We start from the raw sequence: 13,215 nt of genomic DNA on the forward strand, positions 1-13,215 counted from the left end.
TTTCCCCTCTGAAAGGTGCCACCCTGCAGCGAGTGCACGAATTCTTAAGCATGTACTATGGGCACCCAGTGAAATTTAAGACGTTGCATGAGGAGCCCCGTGGCGCAGAGTGTTAAGCTGCAGTACTGCAGTCAAAAGCTCTGCTCACGACCTGAGTTCGATCCCAACGGAAGTTGGTTTCAGGTAGCCGGCTCGAGGTTGACTCAGCCTTCCATCCTTCCGAGGTCGGTGAAATGAGTACCCAGCTTGCTGGGGGTAAAGGGAAGATGACTGGGGAAGGCACTGGCAAACCACCCCGCAAACAAAGTCTGCCTTGGAAACGTCGGGATGTGACGTCACCCCATGGGTCAGGAATGACCCGGTGCTTGCACAGGGGACCTTTACCTTACCTATTATGGCACTCTGCATTGGCTCGTTCACATTCAAAATCCATGTTCTGGTTAAAAACGAATTGGTCTCTTTTTGAAAAAAGAAAGAGGAGAGGAGAGGAAAAATGGGCATGCAAGAAGATGCTGGAATAGGATTCGTGAGGGCTTAATGACAGTAGTTCGCAGACATATAGATTTTATTTTTTTAGGTCACCAAAGCAATTATGAGTCCCTCTGACTGCTCCAACATCACTGGTGACGGATATATAACTCCTGTATTCGTTTCCGTGATTTGGTAAGACACTGGGTTTCCCAGGAGAGCGTGATGCATCGCTGGCAGAGAAAATATAAAAAAAGAGCCCTTCCTTAGAAGGAGACAAAAAATAATAATACAGAGTTGCTCTTTTGGCCATAAAGACCTCGCCACCTGCTCCATACAAAGGATTATCTTTATGAAGCGGTTGCATACAATGGGCTGGCGGATTCGTGCTCACCAAATGATTATAATCAGGCGCAGCTGTTTTGCTCGTAACAACCGAGCAAGGTCTCAAATCTATATTCAGCCCTTTGAAGAGCCGAACTCCTTGCAACCGCCTGGCCCGGTCACATGATCCAATTCTTCGAGGCGAGGCGAGCCAATCTGGGGAATGAATGTCATAGGCTTCCATTCTGACAAGAAGAGCGCTCGGATAAATGAGCCAGCGGTTTAAGAGGCACGCAGAAAGTCACTTCCCAAATTCCTTAACTCTGAGCTTTTGTCTCTTATTCTTATTTCCCCCAGCACATGGTGAGCCAGGATGGTGTTGTGGTTAGAGTGCTGGTCCTGGGTTTGTGGTTAAGGGTGGTGGTTAGGAGTGATGGACTCTGATCTGGAGGACCGGGTTTGATTCCCAACTCCTCCACATGAAGCCAGCTGGGTGACCTTGGGCCAGTCACAGCTCTCTTAGAGTTCTCAGCCCCACCTAACTCACAGGGTGTCTGTTGTGGGGAGGGGAAGGTGATTGTAAGCCGGTTTGATTCTTCCTTAAGCAGTAGAGAAAGTCGGCATATAAAAACCAACTCTTCTTTGAATCTCCATTCTGACATGAAGCTCACCGCATGACCTCGGCCTAGTTACTCTCTCTTGCTCAGCCTAATCGAGGCTAAAATGGAGGAAGGGAAGAAAGCTTGGCCTGCCTGAGGAGATCAGGAAGGCTCCCACAGTTCTATCATACTGTCAGATGTATATAACAGAAGTGTTCAGGAGGGTATAGGGTTATAATAGAAGGGAATGTTTTGGAGTCTTCATAAAGGGAGTAGGATTGTAGACTATTGCACTTTTTATCGCATTGTGATCTTGGTTGTGTGCCTTTCCTTAAGAACCTAAGAAGTGCCATGCTAGATCAGACCAAGGTCTATCAGGTCCAGCAGTACGTTCACACAGTTGCCAACCAGGGGCCTCTAGGAAGCCCACAAACAAGACAACTGCAGCAGCATTATCCTGCCTATGTTCCAAAGCACCTAATATAATAGGCATGCTCCTCTGATCCTGGAGAGAATACGTATGCATCATGACTAGTATCCATTTTTACTAGTAGCCATCTCCTCCATGAAATGCCCACTACCCTCTTAAAGCCTTCCAAATTGGCAGCCATGACCACATCCTGGGGCAGGGAGTTCCACAATTTAACTATGTGTTGTGTGAAGAAATACTTCCTTTTATCAGTTTTCAATCTCTCACCCTCCAGCTTCAGCAGATGGCCCTGCGTTCTAGTATTATGAGAAAGGGAGAAAAGCTTCTCCCTGTCCACCCTACTCTGCCTTCCACTTCTGTAACCCATTTTCCGCATGGTTTGCGGTATGTCAGGTATTTGTGTGTGTGTGGGGGGGGTTTGTGTCTGCATTGCATTGTCTTCCAAATTTGTAATCCTTGCCCTACTGCACTGTTCACTGGATGTCTTATGCTGTCCAACGGCATTTCTTTGATATATCGTAACCCACCCTGCGTCTCAGCAAGAAAGGTGGTCTGCAAATGTATCAAATAAATTAAAATTGCATGCTACACCTGAGCTCCTGGGTGGAAGGGCAAGAGAAAAATGTGATAGAAAGACAGACACTTGAATTATTAACAAATATGTTTTCATAGTAAACCAGAGCTCCCTCTCTCTGCTCGCTAGCCCCTAGCTCACTGTGCTCACAATACTTAGTAGTTTGAACACTGAACGAGTGCTCTGTGCCTCCTGACGCAAGAGTTGCAGCAATACCTGATGAAGCCACAGCAAGAGCAATTATCCCTTTTTCCTAACTGCAGCCAAAATTAGATTTATAAGAGAGGAAGATTTTTATACCCAATTTTCTCTACCAAAAGGAGTCTCAAAACAGCTTATAATCCCCTTCCTCTCCCCACAACAAACACCTTGTGAGGCAGTTCGTCAGTGGAATCAGCTAGCTAGGGAGGTGGAGAGTTCCCTATCACTGGCAGACTTTAAGCAGAGTCTGGACAAATACTTGTCAGGGATGCTCTAGGCCAGTGATGGCGAACCTTTTAGAGACCGAGTGCCCAAACTGCAACCCAAAACCCACTTATTTATCGTCGAGTGCCAATGTGGCAATTTAACCTGAATAGTGAGGTTTTAGTTTAGAACAGGGGTGGGGAACCTTTTTTCTGCCAAGGGCCATTTGCATATTTATAACATCGTTCGGGGGCCATACCGGGCGTAGATCTCCTGGTGTGTGTGTGGGGGGAAGCTAGGGTTGACAGGTCCTCTTCACCACTGGCGGGAGGTTTTGGGGGTGAAGCCTGAGGAGGGCGGGGTTTGGGGAGGAAGACTGCACAGCCATAGAGCCCAATGGCCAAAGTGGCCATTTTCTCCAGGGGAACTGATCTCTATTGGCTGGAGATCAGTTGTAATAGCAGGAGATCTCCAGCCACCACCTGGAGGTTGGCAACCGTAGGGGAGGCTATGCAGAGAAGGCTTGGAGGGTGTCTCAGCTCCCCCAGGTCTTCCCCCTCCTCCCAGGTGGGAAGGCAGCCAGCGGTGGGCCCAGGCAACCAAGGTGCCAGGGGGGCGCAGCTTGCAGCCTGCGGTCGATCTGCAAGGAAGGAAAGAAGGAAGGAAGGAAGGAAAGAAGGAAAGAAGGAAGGAAGGAAGGACAGAAAGAAGGAAAGAAAGGGAAGAAGGAAGGAAGGAAAGAAGCAAGGAAAGAAGGAAGGAAGGAAAGAATGAAGGACAGAAAGAAGGAAGGAATGAAGGACAGAAAGAAGGAAGGAAGGAATGAAGGACAGAAAGAAGGAAAGGAGGAAGGAAGGGAAGAAAGGACAGAAAAAAGGAAGGAATGAAGGACAGAAAGAAGGAAGGAATGAAGGACAGAAAGAAGGAAGGAAAGAAGGACGGAAAGAAGGAAGGAAAGAAGGACGGAAAGGAGGACAGATAGAAGGAAGGAAGGAAGGACAGAAAGAAGGAAGGAAGGAAAGAATGAAGGACAGAAAGAAGGCAGAAAGGAAGCATGGAAAGGAGAGAGAGGGAGGGAGAGGGGGGAGGGAGGGAGAGGGAAAGGGAGGGAGAGAGAGAAGGGGAAAGAGAAAGAGAAGGGGAAGGGGAAGGAGAAAGAGAAGGGGAAAGAGAAGGGGAAAGAGAAAGAGAAGGGGAAAGAGAAAGAGAAGGGGAAAGAGAAAGAGAAGGGGAAAGAGAAAGAGAAGGGGAAGGGGAAAGAGAAAGAGAAGGGGAAGGGGAAAGAGAAAGAGAAGGGGAAAGAGAAAGAGAAGGGGAAAGAGAAAGAGAAGGGGAAGGGGAAAGAGAAAGAGAAGGGGAAGGGGAAAGAGAAAGAGAAGGGGAAAGAGAAAGAGAAGGGGAAAGAGAAAGAGAAGGGGAAAGAAAGAGAAAGAGAAGGGGAAGGGGAAAGAGAAGGGGAAGGGGAAAGAGAAAGAGAAGGGGAAGGGGAAAGAGAAAGAGAAGGGGAAAGAAAGAGAAAGAGAAGGGGAAGGGGAAAAGAGAAGGGGAAGGGGAAAGAGAAAGAGAAGGGGAAAGAGAAAGAGAAGGGGAAAGAGAAAGAGAAGGGGAAGGGGAAAGAGAAAGAGAAGGGGAAAGAGAAAGAGAAAGAGAAGGGGAAAGAGAAAGAGAAGGGGAAGGAGAAAGAGAAAGAGAAGGGGAAAGAGAAGGGGAAAGAGAAGGGGAAAGAGAAGGGGAAAGAGAAGGGGAAAGAGGAGAGAAAGAATAGGAGAGTGACTGAAAAAGGAAGAAAAGAGAGAAAAGCCTTCACACACACACACACACAGCCGGCTCCCTGCGACCGGGCTTCAGCTTTCCCACCTCTCCCCCCCCCACCCCCAAGTCCACAAAAGTCCTCCACCTGATCGGCTCCCACGTGGATGCTCCGGCCCCGGGAGGGAGCGATTGGCTTTTTCCTCTTCTTCCCCCCCCTCCCCTCCCCTCCCTCCCTCTGCGGCGGCCGAGAGAGGTTTCAACCCCTGTGCCGCGCGGCGTGCAGGGACGCTTCGCCTTCCCGGCTTGGGGGAAGCGTCTTCCTCCCTCCCGCCTCCCGCCTCCTCTTGCCGATGGCGAGAGGGGGTTTAAAGGGGCCGCAGCGTTCCTGCACGCTGCGGCTTCAGAAAGGGCCGTGCTGCGCTGCGCTTCTCTGGCAGCTGCAGCGGAGCCCAGTCTGGGCCAGGAGCCTTCTTACTCCTCCTCCCAGAGGCTCCGGGGGCTGCTTGGGCGCAAGTCCCGCCGGCCGCCACCGCAGCACGCCCCCCCCCCCCACCGCACGGGCCGCTCCCGCTCCCCGGCTCCGCTTCACAGGCCCTCGGCTGGGTTGCGCGCTGGGCAGAACCAGGGCGGCGGCGGCTCCTCTTGGCCGAGAGGGGGAGGCGCCGCAGGTGGCGGCCCGGCCTTCAGGGGCCTTTTGCAGCGGGCGGGCGGGCAGGCGGGCCCTGAGGGCGACTGCTGCCGGCTCGCCTGCTGTCCCCGCCCCCAATCCGTAGTCGCTGTGGACCGCCCGTGGCGCGGGGCCAGGCAAAGCCGCGCCTCGACCCCTCGCCTCCAGCCCGGGAAGGGAAGGGGAAGGAAGGCTGCTTCCCCGGGGGCTGAGTGGAGGCGACCGGGCGCGTGCCGGCAGAGAGGGCTACGCGTGCCAGTGTCGGCACGCGTGCCATAGGTTCGCCAACACGGCTCTAGGCTGATCCTGCATTGAGCAGGGGGTTGGACTAGATAGCCTATATGGTCCCTTCCAACTCTATGATTCTATGTAGGTGGGGCTGAGAGAGTTCGGAGAGACTAGCCCAAGGTCACCCAGCTGGCTTCATGTGTAGGAGTGAGGAAACCAAACCAGTTCACCAGATTGGCATCCACCGCTCATGTGAAGGGGTTGGGAATCAAACTTGGCTCTTCAGATTAGAGTCCACTGCTCTTAACCATTACACCACGCTGTTATCCCCTCAGTTCTTCCCAACAGGGACCCAAAGCAGTTTACATTGCTCTCCTCTCCTCCATTTTATCTTCACAACAACCCTGTGTAGTAGGTTACGCTGAGAATGTGTGACCTGCCCAAGGTTACCCAGCAAGCTGGGTCTGCTAGATCCATAGGGTTGCCAGGTGCCTGTTAATGGCGGGCAATTGCCTGCCAGTTAACAGGTCTGACCGCTGCCCCTCAGCTGGCCGCCATGGGGATGCTGGGCAGCTGAGGGGGGGGGGCAATCTGCCTGCGTGCATGATGGTGCGTGGCGAAATAATGTCCCTTCCAGGTTTACCCTGGAATTAACAGGGACACTCTAGCCCGTCCCTCAAAAAACTCTATGGAAATCATCAAGTTTTTTGAGAGGCATGCTAGAGTGTCCCCAGTGCTTCCAGGGTAAACCTGTGACATTTTTGAAACCTCCTTTGTTTTGTAACAGAGGGAATATTTTCCACCCTCCCTGTCTGTGCTTCCTGCCCATCCTGGCTTCTTGTAAGTAAACCTTTGCTTCCATTGCAATGTTTGGGAGCTAACCTGTGCCAGAACGTTCCTTCAGTTTTGGCACTGCAAGTCCCATCATTATCCTGAAATAGGTGACCAATTTTGAGATGCCTAGCTTCATTTTCTGATGTGTTGTGCGTGCCTCAAAGAACCCAAGCTTCTACTGAAAATACTATGGGGGCGAACGGTTTTTTCCCTAAAAAATAATGTGGGCCAATGTCCTCTGAAACCCTTTATGTTTGGCACCACAACTCTCACAATCACCCTGAAACCATCAGACGAGTTTGAGACTCACAGCTTTACTTTCTGATGAGTTATGCCTGTCACAGGCAAACAGGCAAACAGGCAAACAAACAAACGGGTCCTTTTATTGTTATAGATTAAATCAATCTGGAGTGTTTCCATGATGACTGGATGACATAAATATGATCATCTTTGGAGATGGGGAGATAAATCTATGCAAAATTCAAGACATTGGGGAAACTTCAGTTTCCACCAAAACCAATGGGACCCTGACATTGCAATCCTATGCAGAGTTAGCCCAGTCTAAAACCACCAACATCAACAGGCTTATAGTAACTCTGCCTAGGATATTGCACTCTGAAGTTCTTACATTTGGCCGGCTTCTACCTGTACTGTCCAGTTTATTCATTTTGATAACAGGAGAATTAAATTGTACTAACAGGTAAGTGGCCCATTTAAAGTGATCTTATGAAGAATAGCCCAGTATATACTGCCCTACTGTAACCGTTAGACTGCAGAAGTGATTTCTCATGAATGGTTACAATACATTAAAATGGCCCATAAGTGCCATACTGCTTGCACTGAGTTAGTAGCAGTAGTAGTAGTAGAAGAAGGAGGAGGAGGAGAAGAGTTTGTTCTTTATATGCCAACTCTCTCTACCACTTAAAGGAGACTCAAACTGTCTTACAATCACCTTCCCTTCCCCTCCCCACAACAGACACCCTGGGAGGTAGGTGGGGCTGAGAGAGGGTGACTTGCCCAAGGTCACCCAGCTGGCTTCATGTGTAGGAGTTGGGAAACAAATCCAGTTCACCAGATTAGCTCATGTGGAGTGGGGAATCAAACCCGGTTCTCCAGATCAGACTCCACCACTCCAAACCACCGCTCTTAACCACTACACCACACTGGCTCCCCTAGCAGGTTCTAGGGCACAGAAAGGCCTTTACCAACCTCTGTTACCTTCAGCATACAAAGCATGTGCTCTGTCACTTGTTCTACTAACAGTCACAGAGGAAAAAAAAGGTGAAAGACAAACATCTGCGTTTGGAGAAGAAGATTAGTACATTAACACTGCCGTTCTAAGCAGAGTGGCACCCTTCTAAGATCACTGACTTTAATGGCCTTCGAAGGGTACAACTCTGTTCAGGATTGCCCTGAAAGAGTACAATCCTAGTCTGAGCGTTCTGATTTCGGTAAACTTCAATCCTGGAGTAATTCTGTATAGGATTGGACTGCCACTTAAATGCAACCGTTCTGCTTGGAAGCCGTTAAAGAGCACACAAGTCTGTGCATTTACTGAAATGTGAAAACTGACAAATTCCAGCCCTGTCTCTGTTTCCAAACCAAAAATCCCAACAGTGGCAGCTGAACACAGGAAGGTCTGCAATTGCTAAATGCATTTACTCTGGCTGTTTTCCTCAGAATACAAACTTAGAATGGATTTCACTGATAAATCACCAAAGACACTTCTTTGGCAAGGATGACCCATCCTCATATACAATAAATCATGAACATCAACAGCCTCTAATGGATTTTGAGTCTCTGCCACAGACTGCCAAAGCTAGAGGCCGACATTGCTGGATCCTGCCTGCGCGCCAAACTACCCTTGTGAATTATTAACATTCAGTCCTGCTCCATCCGAAATAATTAAAAAAGGCAGCCTGAACCTCTCTTGTAAGAAACCAAAAATGACAATTCTTGTTTGACTGCTGCACGCCGTTCCTTTTCCTGAGACATCACATCAACCCTCCCCCAGTCTTTGAAATGACTTCCCAGAACTCGAAAGAAACTTTATATATTATTTTGAGGAAGAGCCTGTCATGATTAAGCAGAATACTAATGTGATAATCGCAAGAGAAGCCCTGCCAGATCACACCAAGGGTCCATTTAGCCCGGCGTTCTGTTTTCCAGGCCAAAGCAAGTGGTTTCTCTTCCCCAGCAACTGTTATGGCCTCAAACACAGGAGAACAGCCACTGGTTGACCTATCCTCCATGAAACTGTCGAATCCCCCCAAAGATATCTATGCCAACAGCCATCATTACATCCTGTGCCAGAGTTCCACAAATTAAATGTCAAAAAACCTACCCCAGGTTTTACACAATGAAATATAAAGACTACTTGTTATAATGACAAGTATTATATAGCAGGGTATCTCAAGATAGTGTCCTTGTCTATAAAACCCACAACCTGTCTCATCTATTTCCATTACTTAAGGACAAAAGGTAGGGTAAGAAGCTTGACCTGGGTGTCAGAAATTCAAACCCTGCAGCCTTGCCTATAAAGGCCAAACTAGACATTACTTTTTTATATGAGTTCCCAATAGAGTCTTACAGCCATCCGGCAGCTACAAGCCTCTGTGGCAACTCCTGTGTAAAAACTGCAGACTGGCCCGATTCTGTTCCACACTGTTTTTATCAACCAAAATGATCTGGGGGCCACGGAGGGGGCATTATTTACTCACTTGGGAGGCTGCATGTGCGTGCTTGCAGCCTCCGATGCAGTGAATAAAACCCACTTCTGCAGCCTACGGGTCGTATCGGCTGCCGAAAATGGTGTGGAGGAAGAAGGCAAGAGGAATTCCTACCCCTGCGCTGCAGTCCCAATCAGATTTGGGCCTGTCTGCACTTACTACTCAGGAGTTGCCACCAAGATTGATAGCAGCAGTATGGCTGCAAGTCCCCATGGTGAACTTGGGTAAACAGTAAATTCTAGTTTGGCTCTAAGTTGTATAAGAACACATCAATGAAAGGACATCAGTGTGACACTGATGCAGTTTTCAGTACATTTCCAGGAGCAATTCAAAGAGGTGGGTTTGGGTTGGAAAGGGATTGTGGCTCAGTGGCAAAGCACAACCTGTGCATGCGGAAGGTCTCAGGCACAACCCCTGGGGATCTCCAGTTAAGGGATCTCAGTCAGAAAGTTTTAAGAAAAAGTCCTTCTTTGTCTGTGACCCCAGAGTAGCTGCTAGCCAGGGCTGGCATCAGGATTCACAGGCAGGTAGGGGTATGTGGGTAGGAGGGGAGGTGTAAGCGGAGGTCCTGGTTGTGGGCACAGAACTGGCCCTGCTGCTAGCCATCAGAGTAGACACTACTGAGCTAGATGGACCAATGGTTTGACTCGGTGTGGGCAGCTTCATTTGTTCACATGACCTCTAACTGTCCACATGGTTTGGGACCAGGATATCAGAAGGACCACCCCCTCCCAGATGATCCTTCCCATTCACTTAGGCCTTTTATGCAGGGACGTTTCCCCGTGGTCACTGCCGCCAACTGCTTTGTGGCTTCCTTTTGATTATGAATGCCTTTTCCATGCATTTTGCCCGTGTTTTCCTGTTGCTGTTTTAGCCAGAATCTGGAAAATGCGGGCATAACGTGCGGGGAGAGCAAGGCGACCTCTGATGGGCGGAAAAGGCATGCATAATCAACAGGAAGCCCCAAAGCAGTCGGCGGGGGTGACCACAGGGAAATGTCCCTGCATAAAAGGCCTTAGACCCTCTTCAGAAAACCAGCTCTGTGTGCTCTCACCTATTTTTCTGTCCTGACACCCCATCTTGAGAATATCCTCCCTCTGGGATGTTTGCTTGTCATAATTTAGGCTCCAAGAATGAACAGCTCTATTTCTCTGTGCATTTAGATAGCAGCATCATGGCCTCAACTTGTCCATGGCAATTTTGGGGGGTTTTTTTGTTCTTAATTTTATACTGCGGATGAATGGTCTCATTTACAATTGTTAGTTTTTGGGAAATGCGGAATACAACTTGTGGGAATGCAGGATACAAGTGTTTTGTTTCCTCCCAATATGAAGACTCCTATACAGGGAACTGGGAACAAAGACGTTATTTGAAAATATGCTTCCATTACTTTATAAATAAATTCTGCTTACTGGAACAGAGCAGGTTACCTCTTAGATCACTGGTTCCCAAACAGGGGTCCGCAAGAACTAAATTAAGGTCCGCGAAACAAAGTTATAAACCCATAATAAATTAATATTTTCAATTAAAAGTTCTCTATTATAAAAATATATATTCAAATATTATTCTAAGTTTAATGTTTAACTAACAGTTATGATTAAAGTTTATTTTCAAATTCTCAGAATTTTTATTTTGAACCTTGGGGTCCCTGCACCGAACAAAAAAGTCCTAGTGGTCCCTGGTCAAAAAAAGGTTGGGAACCACTGTCTTAGATGGTCAGGTTGGAGCAGTGCAGAAACAGCATTTCAACTGCAAATCTGGAACAACCCTAGGCCTCTGGTCCATGTTTCCTAGTATGGTCTGTTCTAGCAATGGTTTCCTTGAGTCTTTCACAGTTGTGCTCTCTGACATCCTTTTTAACTGGAGTGGCTGGGGACCGAACCCACAACATCCTGGGGGCAAATACGAGCACCACCTCTGAGCCCAGGGGCCTCCATGCTGACCTCCACTCAGAGCAGCAGGAGTTCTTTCTCTCTCTCCTCTTCACCCAAATCATGAGCCAAGCCAACTATACTCCACACAAAACTTCAGTTTCTCAGTAATCCACCTGTTGTCTGAAGGACAAAGCAAAGCTACCTTCCATCAGTTCCATCAGACATAGATGTCAGCACAAGACTGGCTTCTATGTCCCACACTCTATGGTTGCCTATTATCCTCTTAAGAAGCATTCAGAACATTGTGGTCAAAACTTCCTTAATGCCTAAATTGGGGACATTAAAGTGGAAACTCCCAAGAATCTGTACTTCCTTTGCAGATATAGTGACAGAAGACTGATTATGGACTATATGTAAAGCAAAAAAATATTTTTTACAGATTAGCCACACAAACATTAATGCTGGAAATAAGAAATGCTAAACCGCCCCCCCAAAACAAATAAAAATAACCACAGAAGCTAGTGCCCAGCCTCTAGAAAACAGAACATCTGGTACACATGTTCAAGGGATCGATCAGCCCTATCTGGACGGGAGGGAAGAGAAACACACAATATCAATATGAATGAAGAAGGACTTTGGATAACTGAGATTTGCCTAATGGAGAGTAATCGATCTTTCATATTTGTATAGTCTATTATTCACAACCATTGCCAAATAAAAGCATGACAGTTTCAAATGATTAAAGGGCCAAACATATCTGCCACCACAGCAACAAAACTATTAGCAAAACTATTCTTATCTATTAACCCCATGTATTTTCCCATGAGATTTGACAAAGGTACAGCCACATAGTCCAGGAATTAAGATAACATTACATGTTATGTAAACATCTCACATGTAAAAAGCCAGATTTCAACTGTTCTGAAGATATCCAGCCCTATTACTTTTCCCTCCAGTCTCAATTCGCTGCAATCCCTTATCTTCCACTGTTGTGTCATTAAAAATGTATGGAATACAAAATATTGTAAGATACGTCTCACTTACTTTTCCCTTAAAAATATACCTATCCATTAGTACGGAGATTTAGAAAAAGATAGCAACTGGAGACCTCATAGCACTGAGCCATAATTAGGTTCCTATAATCCCTTCTGTTGCAGTAGAGACTCAAGCACTACAGTGACAGGCAACAGCCAGATCAATACAATAAAAAGCCAGAAAAGCCATAACCCCCATCTTCCAAACATCATTCTGGTTCCCGTACACAAGTCTTAGTCACAACTGATAAAAAGAACTTGTAGTTTGGCATTACCTTGGCCGCTACAGACGAATTGGGCTTCTCCAGAAGGTCCCAGAGTTTTTTCCTCTTCTCTGCGCAGCAGGTGTTATCGAACTCCTCGCCTTCCCTGTCGCGCATCGTTTCCGCTTCTCTCTTGAGCTCCTCGTTCATCTGCTCCTTCTTCTGATGGTACCTCGCCTGGCAGCAGGACTCCAGGTAGATTTCGTCGATCCCCCAGTAGTCCAGTTCTTGGCTGAAGGACAAAGCGCACATCTCCTCCATCATGTGCAGCTTGCCCGTGCGGTAAAAGTTCAAGATGGAAGTAAATGCCCCTGGGTGCCTGTCAAAGAAATACTCGTTCTCCTCCAAGTTGTAGTCATCACATATATCCATGAGGGATTCGTGGGTGTTGCAATCTCTGAGCTTACCCAACCTTGTCCGTGGTAACCTGTCTAAGGTTCTCCATAAGACCTCATGGGCCAAGCCACCCACATTAAGCTTGACCCTTCTGGAGCAGGCCTTGCTCCGGACAATCTCCATGGGATCTGGAGGCAAAGAGGTAGTAGATCGAGATCCATTCTTATTCATCCCCGCAGGCATTGCTTGTCTCTATAAGGCGGTAACAGGCTGGCGAAAGCTTCCAGGGTAATCAAGCTTCTGAACAGGATCTCTTCACCTGTTATCCTTCTCCTCCATGCCTGCAAGAGAGAGAATCCACGGAACCCATGGTGGCCTCCACAAATCAAACAAGGCTCTTTCTTCCTTTTCTTGAGGGCTGCCGGCTTGGGAATTAATCAGGCAGACGGACAAAAATCGCTCGTCTCGGTCTGCTTGCAGAAGCAGCGGCAGCAGCAGACGGGCTGCGAGAGCACAGGTCGCTGTTCAGTTTGGTGGTGCTGAAACTGAACAGACAGAGCAGCGCGTTGAAAGAAGTGGGAGGGAGAGGCGACAGCTAACAGGGCTCTTTGCGCAACCCCTGCCAGGCTCATGCGTGGGAAGACCCCATTCAAACAGGAGGGAACCCTCTGAGCTGTCCATGCCTTAAGGTGCTGAAT

At 48.0% G+C, this 13,215-nt stretch overlaps 1 protein-coding gene across 1 annotated transcript in view; it reads right to left on the reverse strand.

Annotated features, from left to right (window-relative positions):
• The window catches only part of KCNB1 (potassium voltage-gated channel subfamily B member 1), a 220,701-nt gene extending 207,941 nt beyond the window's left edge, over nt 1-12,760 (reverse strand). Inside the window, exon 1 of the mRNA XM_056844990.1 lies at nt 12,194-12,760. Within this exon, the coding sequence (XP_056700968.1) occupies nt 12,194-12,760 (567 nt within the window). The remainder of the gene's footprint in view (nt 1-12,193) is intronic.
• Nucleotides 12,761-13,215: the final 455 nt, after the last annotated feature.

This window comes from Euleptes europaea, chromosome 2 (genome assembly GCF_029931775.1).
Source record: "Euleptes europaea isolate rEulEur1 chromosome 2, rEulEur1.hap1, whole genome shotgun sequence".
NCBI lineage: Eukaryota > Metazoa > Chordata > Lepidosauria > Squamata > Sphaerodactylidae > Euleptes > Euleptes europaea.